Below are 19,817 nucleotides of genomic sequence, written 5' to 3'. Positions count from 1 at the left end.
CTGGAGGCTCCTGGACGGTGCGGGAAGGGGGAGGCAGAAGGATGCCCAAGTCTTTAATTTGACTTAGGTTGTGGGAGGAGTGTTACTCTTTCAAACCTCTCCTAAATAAAAACAGAAGCAATAACATGTATTGTTATATTAATTCATTAAAAGGCTTGGGCAAACCGGCCCCCTCTAAGTGGCTTGTTTGTGAGTTCTGACCAGTCCTGAATTATGTCAGCCTCCCCTTTCAACTTCATCCTTCCTTCACCACCCCATTACCACCACCTCAGCCAATGGGTCTTCTTCCTAGACCCACAGACCACTCTAGGGAGAGCCCAGTCCAGGTGTGTGAGTATTGACAGGCCCCCTGGCCCTGAAATACTCAAGTGGGGGGGGGGGGGAAGAGGGGGGAAATAGCGGTGCACAGTACACAGGTTTTACAGGGGCTGTCCCCGAGGTTAAAGCAAAGAAGAAACTGCCACCACAGCCAGTAGCTCCCTGTCCCTAAATAGTAGGTAGCCCGTGATGTAGCGGCAAGAGCACTTCACTTGGCGTCTTGCAGCCCTGGAATTCTACCATCGCATAGCTTTGATACTTTAGACCGGTTCCTTAAACATTCTGGGCTTTGGTTTCTTCATCCGTAAAGTGTGGATAACCATACTATCTATCCCACAGACCGTCGTGAAAAGCAAACATGAGGGTGCAACGCAACGCGTCGTACCCTGTGAAGCATAAAACAGGAGACGTTAGAGCCCCAACTCCTCCCCACCCCCTAACCCACAACGCACGTTACAGACCAGCAGTCACCACCAATACAGCCGGGCCCCTCCTAAGGAATCATGGGCCGTGAAGTCCTTTGGTGGCCACACCCTCGTTTGCAGTCATGGAAGTGGGAACTACGCCTCCCAGGATGCCGTGGTGAGGCCGCCGCCGCGACCGCCCTCTGCTCCGCCCTCCTCTTGCACAGCTTCCTGGGATGTGTAGTTCCATATCCAAGCCGGCTCGCCGACAAAAGAGGGAAGAGAAACCACAAACCCCAGAAGTCCTCACGTCCACTTTTCTCCCTCCCCCTCCAGGAGTCGGAGTGCTGTTTTTGTTGTTGGTGGAAGGTGAGGGAACAGCTGATCCGTGTGTGGGGTAAGAAACTTGGCCTAATTTGGGGGCGATCTAATGCGGGGGTCACCCCCAATTTCCAGTCTGTGAAAGGATAATCTAAGGGAACTGTGGAAGGGGGATGCAGGAGCGTTTGGGTTTTAACACTTTCCGTACTGGAAAAGCCACCCCTTCTGTTTTGAGAGTTCTTGGTCTCGAGGGGGCTCTGATCAGGGGTGCGCCCCCTCACTGTTCTCCCCTTCCCCTCAGTTCTTCTCTATAAAGCTTGTTACGCCTAAGGTAGTTGGGAGACACTGAATTATTTACTCATTCTCTCCCACGCAAGACTTGAGCCTCACAAACCTTCCCTTTCTCCTTACCCTCCCGCCCCAATCCAAAGGCCTTTTACTACGCCGAGTCCCGGGAGGGAAGCCTTACAAGTGGCAGAATGTTAAGGAACTCTTAGAGGCCTACAGAGTTGAGGGGTGGGAGTCCCCCCACCCGCGCGAACGCTTGAATCTAGCTACACACATACACTTTAGGTGCCCAGAGCTTTGTTTCAAGTCTGGTGAATGTTTCCAGCTGTTAAGGATTTTATTTGTGGGGAGTATTTGGGATTCCACAGGCTTAGATCTGTGGGGGATGATGCATCCCCCATTTTAAAAGCCGGAAGAATTGTATTTGGAGAAAACATGGACGAATTTTAACGAGGGATTTTTCAGCGATGAAATCCCAAAGAAACCTCTTGTCCCCAGTTCAATCCGTATTTTGGAAGAAGTTGCTTCTTTTTGTAGAGCTGGCCCACCTTTCCTTCTCTACTGAATTCCTGTTGTTTTTAAAGTTGCTAGCCCCAGACTTCAGCCTCGCGTGGGTTTGTGATGTTTGGGGGTGTGCCCATGACTATTGGCCATGGCTGATTGGACACCATCCTCTGTGGTTGACACAGGATGAAGATTAGTGGGATGGAGAGGAGCGATGACGAGAGCCATCTCACAGCGCTGGGCTGAGGAGTTGTGTTGATTATTGTTGTTGTTCCTCACTCCATCCCCGTGTTTCCTAATTAACTCTCCCCACCCTAACTTGGAACACCCCTCCCTATCAATCCCATCTTATAGCATGCCTCCAACTACACATCCGGGCACTTGGAATTGAGGCTAAAGGGGGCAGAGAGAAAACACTACAGCTGGGTTAACATAGTCAAACCAGTAGGTTTCTAGTTCTGTTCCTGGCGAGACCTGAAGAAAAGAACGTTAGGTTATTTTTGAATTAATCCTCCCTTCTTTCAACATCATACATATATTTCCCCTTCTTAGGGCCCCTTACTTCCCACCTTCCAATCTATCCCCTATCCAGGGGTGGGACTTTTCCTGGCTCCAGGCTCCCACATTCCGTCTCCCCACACCACCACGTTCCTGCTGAATGTTTCACCCCACCCTTGAAGCAGCCGCCTCCAGAATTCTTGACTTCCTGAAGTTGAGAGGCAAAACCTGTCTTTCCTTATATCCTCCCTTTCCCTTTGTCTCTTGAATGAGAGCAGAAGCTTTTTTTTTTTTTTTTTTTTTTTTTTTCAATTCATGAGGGTAGACAACTTGGAGAGGGGAGAGAACTGAGACCTCGGGGGCCTGAGGATCGGGCTGTTGGTCCCCGCCTCCAGCCATATTCCTGCTTTGAAGACTCAGTCATTACTTTCAGAGAGTGTTCAGGTGTCATAAAGCTACTCCTGGGTACAGCTGGAGTGGGCAAGGAGACCTGCTCGGAATGAGGGGGCCCCCACACGTCAGTTGGATTTTGAATTCAAGAGCCAAAAAGATAAGCGGGATGGGATGGGGAGGTGGAGGCTAAAGAATTTGGAATGTTCAAGTATGTTAAGAGGTGGGAAAGGAGGAACTGAGCGGGTAGAGCCTGGGATACTGAGACGTGGTCAATGGGACTGTGAAAGGGGAGCAGAAATGAGAGAGATCTTAACTCTAGGAAGAGTCTGTGACTCAGAGAGGGTACGATGTGAGACAGGATGGGGACTGACTCAGAAGGTCAGACCTGTGTCCTGGAGACTAAAAGTGATACCTCTGAAGGGTCCTGTAGCCCTTAGGGGCTAGGAACAAAATATGCCTCCATCTCTGAGTGTAGTGGCAGGAGCTGTGAGTGGGTGGGGATGGAGTTGGGGAGAAGAAGAGATGGATGGGAGAGGTTTTAGGATATTAACCCTTTATTTCATAGGAGGGCAGATACCTTGAGGGCAAGATGGAAGAATCATCACTAAGCCGGGCACCTTCCCGGGGTGGAGTCAACTTTCTGAATGTAGCCCGGACCTACATCCCCAACACCAAGGTGGAATGTCACTATACCCTTCCCCCAGGCGCCGTGCCCAGCGCCAGCGACTGGATTGGCATCTTCAAGGTATCCCTGAAACCCCTTTTGGCTCAGATTTGTGAGCCATGGGTTGGTTGGAATCAGGGGAATGACTTAGTCTTTGGGTTCTCAACCGCATGTTGATAGAGAAGAAGGGCAGAGATGTCACAGGTGACAGAAGCCATCTGTGTAATCCAAGGCTCATCTCCTCCCCATCTTAGCCCTGCCCTCTCCTGCCACAAAGGATCCCTCCACTTTCCCGGTCTGTCATCATCCTTGTCACTGTAACAGCATCCTCGCCCCCATTCAGTCCCTCAGCCCTTTCTGCCATCCCTAGCTCACAGTTCCATCACCATACCCCTCTCCCACCATGGGCCTTCACAGGTGGAGGCTGCCTGTGTTCGGGATTACCACACTTTTGTGTGGTCTTCGGTGCCTGACAGTGCAACTGATGGTTCCCCTGTCCACGCCAGTGTCCAGTTCCAAGGTACGAGGGAACATGGAAGGTCTGGGAGGAAGGAACCTAGGGGATAGAGGTTTGGAGGAAGATAGTGGGCTCAGAAACCAAAGTTAGGCACAGACAACAAGAAAAAATAAGTACAAATAAATAAAATAAGAACTGTATCCAGTAGGGCTCAGCAGACATAGAATTGTGGGATTATTACAGAATCAGGGACTTAGAGATAGAAGGACCTGTCAAGGGCCAGTAATCCTGCCACCTACCCCCAAAAAAGAGGAAGTCCTCTCAGGGAACTAGGGGTAGGAAGGAGGGAAAGGTAGTGTCATAAATTGAGAAGAAGGTAGTCCTTAGATTCTGAAAGACCTAGGCTCAAATCTCAACTCTAATACAAGCTATTAGACCTTGGACAAATTACTTAATTTCCCTGTCTCTGTTATCTTAACAGGAAAAGGGGATGCATGGCTTATAGGGACAATATGAAGGTTTAAAGTGATACAGGTAAAGGGTTAGCATAGTGCCTGGTTCAGGGTGGCCACTCAGTAAGTGATAACTAACATTATTATTATTATTATTATTATTATTATTATTATTATTAGGGAAGGTAGGCTTGGGAAGGAGAGGAAGGACAGACCTAGGCAGAAAGGAGGGAGAAGAGCATCTCAGGGAACAGAAATAGCCCATGGGAGGTAAAGAGGAAAGAAAACAGTATGTGGAACAGGGAACGAGGGACTGGAACCAAGGACAGTGGGTGATAAGACACATCAAGGTGGGGGCGGCTGGGTGGCTCAGTCACTGAGCATCCGACTCTCGATTTCAGATCAGGTCATGATCCCGGGGGTCGTGGGATCAAGCCCCACATAGGATTCTGTGCTGGGCGTGGAGCCTGCTCCCTCTCTCCCCATCTGGTGCTCACTCTTTCTCTTTCTATATAAAATTTTTTTAAAAAGACACGTCAAGGAAAAGGAAGACTGCCAGGCACTTGAGGGCCTGGGATCATATTAGGGTCCTGGGTCCATTCCTCTTCCCACAGCCAGCTACCTGCCCAAACCTGGAGCCCAGCTCTACCAGTTCCGGTATGTGAACCGCCAGGGCCGGGTATGTGGGCAGAGCCCCCCTTTCCAGTTCCGAGAGCCAAGGCCCATGGACGAACTGGTGACCCTAGAGGAGGCCGATGGCGGCTCTGACATCCTGCTGGTCGTCCCCAAGGCCACTGTGCTGCAGGTGAGACAGAGCAACAGAGCTGCTCCCAGGCAGCGGAGTGGGAGGGGCAGGGGAGGGAGAGGGCTGCATGGCAAGGGACTGCTTCTCACTTTACCTTCCCCTGGGCTGTGGCCTCAACTGAGCACCTCACCAGGACTTACACAGTCTTGCCATTAAGAAAGTCTTGATCTAACATAGACACAAACATGTAGGGCAGGAAAGCAAGCTACCCACAGGCCCATGTCACTCAAGATTTCATAAGTACTTTTCAAACATTCCTTCTCCCAAGTGCTACATCCTGTCCTAGGCCCTAGAGGATGATCCAAAGGGTAGAGGGAGGCCACTCCAGGGAAGGAATGTTAAGAGGAAGGGGAATATGAGACCCACTTCTAGGACAGGTGAGCAGTGAGAGCAGGTGGTAGGGCCCCACACCTGCACGGTCCAATACAGAAAGCTCTTGAACAGTTGAAATGTGACTGGTCCAAATTGAGATGTACTGTATGGGGAACATACACAAAGGATTTTGAAGACTTAGCGTTAAAAAAAAAGTAAAAGATCTCAGTGGTTTTTTATATTGGTCACATGTTGAAATGATAATACTTTGGATACGCTGAGTTGGATAAAATACCATTAAAACAAATTTCACCTGTTTCTTGTTACTTTTTTGAGTATTTACTAGGAAGTTTAAAAAACTATATATGTGGCTTGTATTTTTCTATGGGACCAAATAGACCAAATAGAGAAGAGTTAGAGAGTGGGGGCAGATGTTGGCAAGGACTTCCTGAAGGAAGATCAGGGATGGGGAAACTGGAGAGGAAGTACATTCCCCAGACAAGAGGACAGACTTGAGGAAGTGCTCAGAGGGTGAGAATGGGTACCTGATCTGTGATTTAGATAAACTCTTGCCTTCTAGAACCCTCTAAACACACGGGATCAACACAAGAATAGGAAGATATCTCTATCTTACATAAGTCAGAGATGTGTGAGCTCCTACCCTGTGTTCTGGGTTTTTTTTTATATTAAGTTTTTATTTTGATTCTAATGTTGTTAACATACAGTGTTTTGGTAGTTTCAGATGTACAATAGAGTGATTCTGCGGTTCCATATATATTAATCAGTACTCATCATAAGTGTATTCTTTAATCTTTATCACCCATTTCACCCCTCCCCTTACCTACCTCCCCTCTGGTAACCATCAGTTTATTCTTTATAGTAGAGAGTCTGTTTCTTGATTTATATCCCTTTTTTTCCTTTGCTCATTTGTTTTGTTTCTTAAATTCCACATTTAAGTGAAATCATAGGGTATTGGTCTTTCTCTGACTGATTTCACTTAGCATTACACTCTCTAGCTTCATCCATGTTGTTACAAATGGCAAGATTTCATTCCTTTTCATGGCTGAGTAATATTCCATTGTGTATATATGTACCACATCTTCTTTATTTGTTCTTCAGTCGATGGACCCTTGGGCTGCTTCCATAATTTGGCTATTGTAGATAATGCTGCTATAAACATTGGGGTGCATGTATCCCTTTGAATTAGTGTTTCATATATTTAAAAAAATTTTTTTTGCTGTTTACTTTTGAGAGAGAGAGAGCACGAGGCAGGGAGGGGCAGAGAGAGAGGGAGACACAGAATCTGAAACATGCTACAGGCTCTGAGCGGTCAGCACAGAGCCCGACACGGGGCCCAAACCCACAGACTGGGAGATCATGACCTGAGCCGAAGTCGGATGCTTAACTGACTGAGCCACCCGAGCGCCCCTAGTGTTTTCATATTTTGGGGTAAATACCCAGTAGTGCGATTACTGGACCGTAGGGTAGTTCTATTTTTAACTTTGTGAGGAATCTCCACACCATTTTCCACAGTGGCTGCACCAGTTTGCATTCCCACCATTGGTGCACAACGACTCCTTTTTCTCCACATCCTCGCCAACACTTGTTGTTCCTTGTGTTTTTGATATTAGCCACTCTGACAGGTGTGAGGTGGTATCTCATTGTGGTTTTGATTTGCATTTCCCTGATGATGAGTGATGTTGAGCACCTTTTCCTGTGTCTGTTGGCCATCTGGATATTTTCCATGTTCTGTTTTCGCATTTGTTATTCTCATTATAATTACCTTTCAAAAATCTAGGCTAAGAGATCACTTTCCAAATGAGGACAGAGACTCAGAGAAGTTATGTAACTCATTCAAAGTGACATAGCTAGCAGGGCACCTGGGTGGCTCAGTTGGTTGAGTGCCTGACTTTGGCTCAGGTCATGACCTCACAGGTCGTGGGTTTAAGTCCTGCGTCAGGCTCTGTGCTGACAGGTCAGAGCCTGGTATCTGCTTCAGATTCTGTGTCTCCCTCTCTCTGCCCCTCTCCCACTCGCATTCTGTCTCTCTCAAAAATAAGTAAATATTTTTTTTAAAAAACAAGTAACAGAGCTAGCAAAAATTATATTGGAGATTTAAACCTACCTCTGTTGGGTTCCAGAATAGAGAAGGTAAAATTCAGGGAGCCATTCCTTTTGTCTATGTGGATCGAGAAAGACTTCTTCCAAGAGCGTCGAGAGCTGGTGCGTCTGACTGGTGGTGGGCAGAATTCAGTAACACACAAGCCTCCCCTTACTCAGCTCTTTATAGCTTGTACCGATGTAACCTCCCGGCCCCGAATGCACCTGCAGCGTGATGGGGACGGGACTTTCACGAGCACACCCCCCTCCTCATCCTGCTCCCTGTAGAACCAGCTGGATGAGAGCCAGCAAGAGAGAAATGACCTGATGCAGCTGAAGCTGCAGCTGGAGGGACAGGTGACGGAGCTGAGGAGTCAAGTACAGGAGCTCGAGACGGCTCTGGCAACAGCCAGGCAGGAGCATGCGGAGCTGATGGAGCAGTACAAGGTGGGAGTCGGGCCAGGTGGGGCACGGGGCCTGGCTGCTCACCCAGGGTCCAAAGTCTGAACCCAGCGAAGATGGGAAAGGAAAGATGTTAGTGGGCTTTTAAGATGGTTCCGGTATCAAAAACATAGCTTTAAGGGGTAACAAGTAGGATTAAACTTGACATGACAGGAGACACATCCCCAAATGTAATGACACTCAGTTCTTTGCACACAGGAGTGCTGGGGGACGGGGGGATGTGGCCATATTCGCCAGTAAGGGAATGCTCTCTGGCAGTTTCTTTTTCAAGGAAGCTGACAGGGTAGGAAGGTTAGAACAGGCTAACTCCCGTGTGCTCCTCCCAAGCCCTTGTTCTGTGCTTTGAGAGGTGAGTCTCAACTTCATTCTTCTGGGGGGAACCTTGATTCCAGGGGCTTTCCCGGTCCCACGGGGAGCTCACAGAAGAGAGGGACATCCTGAGCCGGCAACAGGGAGACCATGTGGCACGCATCCTGGAGCTAGAAGATGACATCCAGGCCATCAGTGAGAAAGTGCTGACAAAGGAGGTGGAGCTGGACAGGTGAGGGTGCCCCCTCTACCCCCATCACTTCCCTTCATTTCCTGTCACCCCCAGACTCCGGCCTCCTGTTTCAGACGGGCAAACCTGCACTCTGTCTGGTGTGGTTCTTTCCCCTTTCAGACTCAGGGTATTCCACTTCCCCGGCTTTTCTTTCCTGCCTAGCTCTCTTCCGTCTTTCCTAAGCCTATTCTGTATTCCTCACCTTCAGAAGTAATCATAGTTACTATTTATGCTGCAACAAAGGCTAAGCAGGAGCTAGGAGTGGAGGATTTGGAAGAAAAGAGTGGATAGAACAGTCAAGACAAGATAAGAGAGGATGGATTTCAGATTTTATCACAGCAAAGAAGATGAGACTCCATTCTCACTGTTAGGAAATGTCTGAACCGGTGATCCAGGAATGTTACGGGATCTCTCCTCTGAAAAAAAAAAAGGTATAAGTCATAGAATCTTAGCCCTCAGAGGACTGTCAGGTAATTGAGAGGGTCACTACCTCAGAAGGCAGCCTCTTTCAATATCAGACAGCTGTCACTTTTGTATCTCTTGTATTGAACTAAACACCTCCCTTCTGTAACTTGCCTCCATTAGTGCTGGTTTAGACTTCTGGGGTTGCACAGGATGAATTTCTTTCTTCTACCAGACCACTGTCGTTTTTACCAAATGGCACAAACACTGACCACTTCCCGTGTCTGTCCGTCACGTTTTCGCCAGGAGAAACACTCTAGTTCTTTCTTTCATCAAATCATGTAATTAAGTCTCTTTCATTCGGCACCAGTAGATTTTATGTATATTTTTAAACTCCTTAAAGGACAGAGGCATTCTAGCCAAGGTCCAGAGTAAAAAAGTGAGTTACTCCCTGAGGCTTCTCCAGTGTAGGATATGTTAGTCTTGCCCTACGGAGATAGTAAATGTCTAGGTTCTAAATCATGGGATAGAAAAGCAGGGATCAGACTGAGCATCTGGAAAAGATTAGGGACTGTCTAGCCCAGGGGTCAGTAAACCTATGGCCCATGTGCCAGATCTAGCCTGGCCACCTGTTTTTGTACAGTCTGTGAGTTTAAATGGTTTTAATGATGAATTAACGGTTAAACGAAAGAAGAAAAATATTTTGTGATGTGAAAATTATCTGAAATGCAAATGTCAGTGTTCATAAATAAAGTTTTTTTGGAACAGTCGTGCTTAATCATTTACACGTCTGTGGTGCTTTCACACTACAGTGGCAGAATTGAATAGTTACCACAGAATCCTCATGGCCTGCAAAGCCTGAAGTATTTATTATAAAGCCTTTACAGAAAAAGTCTTCCAACTTCTGATCTAGATCCAAAGTTTATAATTGATCGTGGCTGTCCCTTGTCTAAAAAAAGACTGGATTCTGGTCTCTTGATTGAATGCAAACAACTAGGAAGGCATCAGCAGAACATTCCTTAAAATGACACATAAAGAGAACAAACTGTTTATTTCTAGATTGTGCTCTAGAACCAGGAATCTTGGATACTCAGGGCTTCCAGCGAGATCACCTTGGTCTGGGGATTTGGGCATCCCAGAGACAATAGGAGGTGTGGGCCCAGAGGGGCACCAGAAAAAGTGATAAAGACAAAAGTCCACGTCCTTCGTATCTTCTGTGGTGACCAGCCGGGTTATCTGATGTTCCATGTCCCCACGTACAGGGTGAGAGACACCGTGAAGGCCCTGACTCGGGAACAGGAGAAGCTTCTTGGTCAACTGAAAGAAGCACAGGCCGACAAGGAGCAGAGCGAGGTAGGGGCTCAGAGTCGGTTTGCTTTCTCAATTGTTCTTGCACTGCGTTGAGGCCCTTTTGAGTGCCGGGCACCAAAGCCGATAAAAAATGTAAAGACATTGTACACACGCTCTCCTAGGAAACAAAATGTATACCCAAGTCAGGATTAGTCAAAGTGGAATATATTCAGCATCACCAGGGAAGAATAATAAAGTGTTAAGATGCTCCACAGAAGTGGACAAAAGCACGTCTTATTAGGGTCATTAGAAGGGGGCAGGGATGCTTGGCTGGTTCAGTCAGTAGAGCGTGTGACTCTTGATCTCAGGGTGTGAGTTCAAGCCCCACGTTGGGCATAGAGTGTACTGAAAAAAAAAAAAAAAACAGAACAAAAGAGGGGCATAAAGTAGCCTAGTATTTTCCAGCTTTTTTAGCTCTCCTTTCCACCCCACAATAAAGTTTTACATCTTAGGTGGAACCTCATTGAATAGATAAAACCAATAGTTTATTACTATAAATTTATTTTTATAAATTCAAGTATTTATTTTCTTTAATGTTTATTTTTTTTTTAACGTTTATTTATTTTTGAGACAGAGAGAGACAAGAGCATGAACAGGGGAGGGTCAGAGAGAAGGAGACACAGAATCTGAAACAGGCTCCAGGCTCTGAGCTGTCAGCACAGAGCCCGATGTGGGGCTCGAACTCACAGACCGTGAGATCATGACCTGAGCCGCAGTCGGATGCCTAACCGACCGAGCCACCCAGGCGCCCCAATGTTTATTTATTTTTGAGAGAGGGAGAGACAGAGCACGAGTGGGAGAGGGGCAGAGAGAGAGGGAGACAGAATCCGAAGCAGGATACTGGCTCTGAGCTGTCAGCACAGAGCCTGATGTGGGGCTCAAACTCACAAGCCGTGAGCTCATGACCTGAGCCAAAGTCAGATGCTCAACCCACTGAGCCACCCATGCACCCCAATTTTAAAAATTCAAATGTGCAATGTTAACTTATAAGGTAACAAAAGTAATCAGGTAATTCTGATGGATGCCAAACCTTGAAATCAGAGGTTACAGGTAACTATTCTGTCAGCATCAGCAGCTAATATGTTTCCGTATTGAGTTTTGGTTGTAAAATACTAAGAACACCTTGAGTCTCCAAATAAGTAAGTGCAAATGACAGCAATTTTTAAACCGTCCACCATGCCATCTCATTTTGCTTTTCAAACAAAAAGAAAATCCAATAGGAACTTTATTCTGAGGTTTGTACAAAAAAATTAATTAACCTGAAAAAAAAGTGAATTAACTCAGAAGCACATGTCAGTGGATTGATGATCCCCATTGTGTTAATTTGTGAGCTTGTATGTTGTTTTTCTCACATACTTTTTGAATTATTTAGAAGGAGCTCACATCACATATTCGCAGAATCTCTCAGCAGCTTCCTCCAAACCCTAGGCTTCCGTGGAAGGGTATTTGAAAGCCATTTGTTCAGCAGTAAAGAGTAGGTAGGATTTGAGTAGACAGAGATGAGAGGGAGGCCATTCTGGGAACTGAGAAAGACGCGTGCAAAGGCTGAGAGTCCAGAACACTCGGGGCACTTGAAAGTGTGGGTGGAGGGTTTGAGATGAGGCCCAGGTCAGACTGGAGAGGATCTGGAGTTAGTCTTTCTTCTGTAAGCAAATGAGAGGCATCCGTGATTTTCAAGGGGGTGACATGTACTTAGGCGGGACTTAACAGAAGATTAATGTTATTTCTTCCTGGGAGATGAACTAGTTATGAGATTATTCAATAATCCAAGTCAGAAATGACCAGATCCTGAGTCAACATGGTTGCTGTGATAGTATAAAAGAGAAAATGGCTGTGAACAAGACAGAAGATGGAGAAGCAAAAGGCTTTTCTTGGGGTCACTAAGGAAAGAACAGAGCCAAGCCCGGCACCAAGGGGTCCAGCCTGAGTGACTTAGGAAGTAGTCAGTAGCATGGGCAGAAATAAGAGTGGAAAGGAGTGGACTGGGAAGTAGAATATGCTGAGTTTGAGGGCCTCATGGACATCCAGACTGAGTTTTGATCTAAAAGGAAGAGCAGAGGGGCGCCTGACTGGCTCAGTTGGTGGAGCAAGCGACTCTTGATCTTGGGGTTGTGAGTTCAAGCCCCATGTTAGGCGTAGAGGTTACCTAAAAAATCAATAAAACCTTCTTTAAAAAATTAATAATAGGGGTGCCTGGGTGGCTCAGTTGGTTAAGCGGCCGACTTCGGCTCAGGTCATGATCTCGCAGTCCGTGAGTTCGAGCCCCGCATCGGGCTCTGTGCTGACAGCTCAGAGCCTGGAGCCTGTTTCAGATTCTGTGTCTCCCTCTCTCTGACCCTCCCCTGTTCATGCTCTGTCTCTCCCTGTCTCAAAAATAAATTAAAAAAGTTAAAAAAAATTTTTTTTAATTAATAATAATGAAAGGAAGAGCGGAGAAACAGAAATGGTACATGGGATACCTAGATTCGTGTAAGACCCCATCAAGGCTGTGATGCCGGTACCTCATTATGGGAGCTGGAGACTGGATGTTCAGGCCCGAGTCGCTTTGAGCTGAGACCCCAAGAAGGGCTGACGAGAGCTGAATGCTTGAGTTTGTGTTAAATCTGGGAAGCAGAACCTTGATCTCTCTCATCGCAGTGGTTCAGCCCCTGCCAGCCACCCCAAATACATATACCCCTTTCCTTACCTATTTTCCACCTCCCATCAGGCTGAGCTCCAAATGGCACAACAGGAGAACCACCGCTTAAAGCTGGAGCTGCAGGAGGCAAAGGGCCGGCAGGAGGAGCAGAGTGCCCAGGCCCAGCGACTGAAGGACAAGGTGGCCCAGATGAAGGACACCCTAGGCCAGGCCCAGCAGCGCGTGGTGAGTGAAGCCCCTAGGCAGCGGGAAGTAGAGGAAGTACCAAGGGCTAGCTAGGGAAAAGGCATGGCTAAAGATTGAACAATATAAATCGTGAGCCTTGTTGCGGTGCGGGGTCAAAGGGACCCTAGTTACCTTCCTGGTTCGAGAATGACTCACTGGGAGCCCTAATCTCCATCTCCTTCTTTCTCCTGAGGCTGAGCTGGAGCCCCTAAAGGAGCAGCTTCGAGGAGCCCAGGAGCTCGCAGCCTCAAGCCAGCAGAAAGCCACCCTTCTTGGGGAGGAGTTGGCCAGCACAGCGGGAGCCAGGGACCGCACCATGGCGGAGCTACACCGCAGCCGCCTGGAAGTGGCTGGAGTCAATGGCAGGCTGGCTGAGCTCAGCCTGCACCTGAAGGAGGAAAAAAGCCAGTGGAGCAAGGAGCGGGCGGGGCTGCTGCAGAGTATGGAGGTAGAGGGACGGGGGGAACCTGGCAGGCTCACAGCCACTACCCCCACCTCCATGGAGTCAGATCCCCTGGGAAGGGAGACAGGGATGAGAAGCTTAGAGGACTCAGGAGTGGGGAGGGGCTCTGAGGGAGGTACAATTCACTGTCCCAAGTATGACCCATCCGTAAGTAGGGTGTCCCAGTCCTGATCTTCGTAGCACCTTCCTTGGTTACCACCTTGATTCAGAAACATTTACTGCCCTAGGCACCGGGCCCTGTCGTGATGCCCATTCCTGATCAGCAAGGCACCTTGCTGGCATGTCCCTTCCTTCATTGAGAAGTGTCAGGAATGAGGAAGCCAAGAAGGGGAAATTGCTCCCAAAATACTCATTGAAATAAAGGAAAGGACACAGCGAGGGATGGGCTGATGCCAGTGGTGTCCCTTTTCCTTCACCTTTCCCCTCCCACATTCCTTTTCGGCCACATCCCAGGCAGAGAAAGATAAGATCCTGAAGCTAAGTGCAGAGATACTTCGACTGGAAAAGGCAGTTCAGGAGGAGAAGACCCAGAATCAAGTGTTCAAGACTGAACTAGCCCGGGAAAAGGATTCTAGCCTGGTGAGAAGCCCAGCCACCCATGAGTCCTGCTCCTGTCACCTCCTGAGACATCAGTGGCCCTTCTCTCTGTCCTGGGTGTCGGCTCAGAAGTGCTGGGTGCTCACTTACATGTTGAATGGCATCTTACTTGCACACATCCCAGGTCTCATTGGGTTGAAATGTGCAATGTCCCTTTCTCTTCTCATGGCAAATACTCTGGGCCTCATAGCGATGACGTCAGGGAATTCTAGAATGCCCCGGCTGTGACCAGGGCCTCTGTATCCCAGCCAAAGGCAATCACCCAGGCCCACACTGGAGAGGCAGAGACTGGGACCCAGGCGACTGTCTCCTGTGGTCAAGACAAGGGACTCATCGAAGAAGAGTGTTGGGGCTTTCCCTGTGTGTGTCAGGGCAAGAGAGGGACAGGGGCACAGAGGAGCATGATTCTAGGTTGGTGGTTCCAGGTCGCAGAGCCTAGGTTCTTGGAGGTACATTCTAGGCTCCACGTTCCCTCAGGTGCAGTTGTCGGAGAGCAAGCGGGAGCTCACAGAGCTGCGGTCAGCCCTGCGCGTGCTCCAGAAGGAGAAGGAACAGTTGCAGGAGGAGAAGCAGGTGAGAACCTAGGACTCGGGCCCCTTGGATGCCAGAGCTGAGGATTCAGGGGGGAACCTCATGTCTTCTTGTCATCTCTTGGCTTAAGAACTGCTAACTCTAGGGGCGCCTGGGTGGCGCAGTCGGTTAAGAGTCCGACTTCAGCCAGGTCACGATCTCGCGGTCCGTGAGTTCGAGCCCCGCGTCGGGCTCTGTGCTGACGGCTCAGAGCCTGGAGCCTGTTTCCGATTCTGTGTTTCCCTCTCTCTCTGCCCCTCCCCCATTCATGCTCTGTCTCTCTCTGTCCCAAAAATAAATAAACGTTGAAAAAAAAAAAAATTAAAAAAAAAAAAAAAAAAAAAGAACTGCTAACTCTAAGAGGGCCCGGAGGCTAAAAATGGGACCGTGGCTCCTCTCACTGGTTGACTTGGCAGAACAGGGAGGACTGTGGGAGCGAGGGAGGGATGTAAGAGGTGAAGGAGGGCTCCTGGGGGTGGGGGTGGGAGTGAGGCTCTCCTTTGAGCTGCCTCCCCACCCCACCCCTCCCCCACCACAGCCCACTTTGGGGAAGGCATCCAGTCCCGAGGAGCTCAGAGTTCCTCTTGGGTCAAGGAAGGCTCTGCAGGCAGCGGGGTTGGCGTCTTCCCAGCCTCCCTCACGTCTTTGCTCCCAACTCCAGGAACTGCTAGAGTACATGAGAAAGCTGGAGGCCCGCCTGGAGAAGGTGGCAGACGAGAAGTGGAACGAGGATGCTGTCACAGAGGACGAGGAGGCGGCTGTGGGCCCGAGTCTGTACACCCCCAGTCTTGTGACACCTCTTCCCCCGCCTGTTTCCCCCATTGGGGAAAGCTGCATGTGACCCCTCTGGGAGCTGCCTCTGCCCTCTGTGTTTTGCCTTTTTCCTTCCCAGACCCTGGCCCCTGTCTAGTTTAACCATATCCCTCATCCAGAGGGAGATAGCTGAGCCAAGCCTCTAACAATTCATCCTTCTCTGTCCTCTCCCTCACCCACAGGCTGCCCAGCGGCTCTGACAGACTCAGAGGACGAGTCCCCAGAAGACATGAGGGTCCCTCCCTATGGCCTGTGTGAGCGTGGAGACACAGGCTCTTCTCCTGCTGGGCCACGAGAGTCTTCTCCCCTGGTCGTCATCAGCCAGCCGGCTCCCATCGCTCCCCACCTCTCAGGGCCAGCTGAAGAGAGTAGCTCTGACTCGGTGAGCTGTGTGTGGACGGGGGCGGTGGTGGGAGACAGAGCAGGGTTAGGGAGGAAGGGGCAGGTACGGCCACACCCAACGGCCCAGTGTCCGGAAAAGGAAGTGTTAATCTTAGCCGTACAGGGCTCTGCTTTCCCCTTGGGAGAGAGGAGGCAGGCCCAGCCTCTCTTCAGGGCCACCGCCCCAAAATCCAGTCCGACCCAGTAACCCCAATGCTGCCAGCCCCTGCCCCCCATACTCCTCCTCTTCTCACCCACTAGCCCCCATCAAAACTCCTGTCCTGCCTCACTCTTACTACAGCCCACAGTCTACCGTCTGGGCCTGGACTGCTCTTACCTCCCCCAGCATGCTGCTCCCCTGTCTTGGGACGCTACCCCCAAACCCATCCCTATCTCTTTGATACCCAGGAGGCCGAGGATGAGAAGTCAGTCCTCATGGCAGCTGTTCAGAGTGGAGGTGAGGAGGCCCACCTGCTGCTTCCTGAGCTGGGCAATGCCTTCTATGACGTGGCCAGGTGAGTGCAAAAGGGGGAGAACACGAGGGAGGTGGGAGCATGCCAGTGGAAAGGGCATCCGGGTGAACAGTCCCCGTGCCCTTCCCCCAAGCTCCCTCTTCTTGGCCCCAGCCAAGAAGAGGAGACATAGGAGTGGTTGACACAGAAAACCACCCACCACCCCAAGTCCCAGGTGCCATCAGGTAATTCCTCCCCCCATCTTATCAATGCACACGTGCACTCAGAGGCCCTGCCTTTAACTGGCTTCTGTGTCGTTCTAGCACCATCTTCCGTGGAGCCCAAATTGCCCTGCATCCCCTCTCTCCTGCCCCTCCCCCTTCCCCAACCACCAGGTAGGTACCTAGGCTCCATCTGGGGAGGAAGGGAGGTGACCAGTGCCCCCAGGGTTGGGAACAGAGAGAAGACCGGGATCCAGCATCTGACCACCCCTGAGATGTTGTCCTTCTTCCCTGACTTTCCTGGGAGACCCTTTGGGCAATGCAGCTGCAGGGGTGGGGGATTCAGGTATCAGATCGCCCCTTCTGCCTTCCCTTTTCTTTTGCAGGTCAAGAGGGGAAGGCAGGGGGAAGAGAGATTTTATCATCTAGCCCCCAGCTTTGCCTCGATGTGAGATGGGCTCAGGGCAGGGAGGGGGCGATGCTGTCATCCTTCTCGGCTGGAGCAGGAAGATGAAGGACGATGTCAGACTCATTTTCAGCCTCATTAGGCAGCAGACGGAGATGGAGGGAGGAGCGCAGGGGTGGGGGATGGGCTGTGCACTACTGCGGCGCGACCAGCGGGGACTAAAGAAGAGAGGGCCTGGAGAGCTGGGAAACTAAGGCTCCAGTAGTGTGGGGAGAACGATGCTGGGGGTGAGACTAGGAGAGAGAGCTGCCAGGAACAGGGTAATCTGGAAGGCCAGGTGCATGGGTCCCTGTCCCTGAGGTCCACAAGGCAGGAAGGCATCGGAGCACACTGACCCTCTCCTTCCCCTCTGTCTCCTTCAGTGGCTTTGCAGTGGGTCCCTTGTCAGAGGCCAGCACTGGGGGCCCTGCCACCCCCCCGTGGAAGGAGTGCCCTATTTGTAAGGAGCGCTTTCCGGCTGAGAGTGATAAGGATGCCCTGGAGGACCACATGGATGGACACTTCTTTTTCAGCACCCAGGACCCCTTTACCTTTGAGTGATGTCACCCCTCCCCAGTACATGCACAGATGCACTCACACACACACACACACATACACACACACACACACACACACACACACACACACACACACTCATGCACAGACTGGGCATGATATTCTGGGCTCCATGATATTCTGGGCTCCATGATATTCTGTTCCCTAAGAACCGCCCCTGCCTTTGAGCCATTTTCATCCCAAGCTCTCACTGGCATCCTCTCCTGCCTGGTTCTTTTGTCCAAGCAGGGGTCCTTTTTGGAAGCGGTGGCTGACCTTACCCCCTAAAAGCGGTTTTGGAGGAACCAGGATGGAGGAGAACTTCCCCAGGGGCAGGTTGCTTCTGTCACGGACACCAGCCACACACACACACTCATACACACACACTCTCACACACTCTCTGATGCCCCAAAGCCAATTCCCCGGGGCACCCCACCCTCTCTTATTGGGGGTCTTTGTTGGTTTATCTGAGTTTTCTCTGGGGCCTGCATGGAGGCAGCAGCATGGACATGACGGCCTCTTCAGGTCTCTTTCAGTTCTGAGCTTCAGTGGTTCTTTCTGTTCCCCGCCCCCCCCCCACATTGCTTTCTGCACCCCACCCCAGCTTTTTCCACACCATTAGATATGAAATTTGGATGTTTCTTTTGTATTTTTGAGGTTTTCTGTACTCTTACCTCCTGCTCCACCCTGCCACCACCCCCCAGTGTCCTCACATGGAAAGAAATAATGCATTTGTGCCTTCTGTGAGGGATGGGGAAAACACAGGGTCCCAGGTGTCCCCGTTTCTCAGCCCTCCTCCCTCTCCAGGTTCCCCCCCCCCAGCAATAAGAGCTTTCCCTCATTATCCCTCCCCCGATCTGTAGTTTGGACAAATATATTTATATGATATGTATAACGATTCTAATAAAATGTGTTCTTACCATGAGGTGTGACTAGAGCAACGCAGGTCCAGACAGCTGGCTCATAGACCATAGTGGAGGGGAGTTGGGATGGAGGGGACTCCCCCCTGCCTTCTTGGGGAGGGTGCCCAGCAGCACCTCCTCGCTATGCCTCTTGGTGGGCAGAGGAGGAGGGAGGGATCTTTGTCTCGGGTTGTGGTGGGGCGGCTGGCTTGGAGAAGACTGCGGTGGGCGAGGGAGCAACCTATGGGTCCACGTGAGACAGGACTTCAGGATTTCAGTCCTGGGGTGGGCAGGGTGGAACCCAAGCTTCTGGGCCCAGGTGCATGTCTCAGAAGGCATGGGAAGTTTCCACTGCACAGACCTTCAACCTCCATAGCAGCCATCACTGTACCGTGGGCCAAAGATGGGCATTACCCGTGTCAGGAGTTCACATCTTTGGGGAGCCACTTGGGTAAAAAAAAATGCCCTCAACTCCATCCCTCCGAAGTCTATTTGATTTTCCTTCCGTCCCTGCCGCCCCCCTCTCTCTGTTGCCATCCTCACGTACCCGTATGCGCACACTGACTCCACAGTCACAAAAACACATTCATCCACTCTAACCAGCTTCACAGGCTAGACACACACACCGCGTCGTAAAGCATTTATTAAGGAGCTGCGTGCTCACCAAGGCTCTCAGCAATGCCCAGCACAAGCCATGCCTACAGCCCGCTTGTTCCCCAGCCCAGTAGCTCCCTTATCAGTCACCCTCCTCTGCCTTCAGGGTCCCTGGGTGGGCAACCTGTACCAATCCCTCTCTCCACCCACCTGAACCCCCCCACCAATCCACCCCCCTTCCAGCCCCACCTGGATGACATCCTTCCATCCTTCCTTCTTCCCTCCTGTCGCCGTCTCCTAGCAACCCCATCTCATTCCCTGAATCCCTTCCAAGGAAATTAGAGATAATGGATCTCTCCTCTCTCCATCTCAACTCCTCTTTATTGATCCTCCTTTAATGAAAGTTAATTATAACAATGATTTAATTAATAGAATCCCTCTCTTCCTTTATTGCTTCCCGTATTAAGACTATTAATAAATACGAGCTGGGCTGACAGAGGCATCCATCACCCGCCTGGGATTCCCCCCATCCCTCCTTTTTCCCTCCCCCTTGCCCCCTCCCTCGCTTGGCCTATAAACTTGCCGGGGTAGTGGGGGTTAATCAGAGAGGAATTATGAGCCAACATCCCCAGCAGGAGGTGCATTTAATGAAATCACTTGTGATTTATGTCTGGGGGAGGTTGAGGAGGG

At 50.1% G+C, this 19,817-nt stretch overlaps 1 protein-coding gene across 6 annotated transcripts; it reads left to right on the top strand.

Moving 5' to 3' along the window:
- The first annotated feature begins 992 nt into the window (after positions 1-992).
- On the top strand, positions 993-18,556 carry CALCOCO1 (calcium binding and coiled-coil domain 1). Of its 6 annotated transcripts, XM_030322768.1 has the most exons (17): positions 1,038-1,119; positions 3,292-3,471; positions 3,808-3,910; positions 4,914-5,104; positions 7,805-7,963; positions 8,371-8,519; positions 10,184-10,274; positions 12,979-13,134; positions 13,328-13,582; positions 14,051-14,176; positions 14,672-14,767; positions 15,426-15,534; positions 15,760-15,959; positions 16,367-16,473; positions 16,734-16,805; positions 17,018-17,079; positions 17,460-17,545. In XM_030322768.1, the coding sequence occupies exons 2-16, from the start codon at positions 3,316-3,318 to the stop codon at positions 17,058-17,060; spliced, it is 2,013 nt and encodes a 670-aa protein (XP_030178628.1). In that variant the 5' UTR covers positions 1,038-1,119; positions 3,292-3,315; the 3' UTR covers positions 17,061-17,079; positions 17,460-17,545. The 6 variants fall into 6 exon arrangements, with proteins under 6 accessions (XP_030178625.1, XP_030178628.1, XP_030178627.1 ...); XM_030322765.2 differs by lacking the exon at positions 17,018-17,079 and having other exon boundaries at positions 993-1,119; positions 17,460-18,556; XM_030322767.1 differs by having other exon boundaries at positions 17,018-17,553.
- The last annotated feature ends 1,261 nt before the right edge of the window (positions 18,557-19,817 follow it).

The sequence above is a fragment of the Lynx canadensis genome, chromosome B4 (genome assembly GCF_007474595.2).
Source record: "Lynx canadensis isolate LIC74 chromosome B4, mLynCan4.pri.v2, whole genome shotgun sequence".
NCBI lineage: Eukaryota > Metazoa > Chordata > Mammalia > Carnivora > Felidae > Lynx > Lynx canadensis.
Note: the sequence above shows the minus strand (reverse complement) of the source record. Positions and strands in the feature narration are given on the sequence as shown.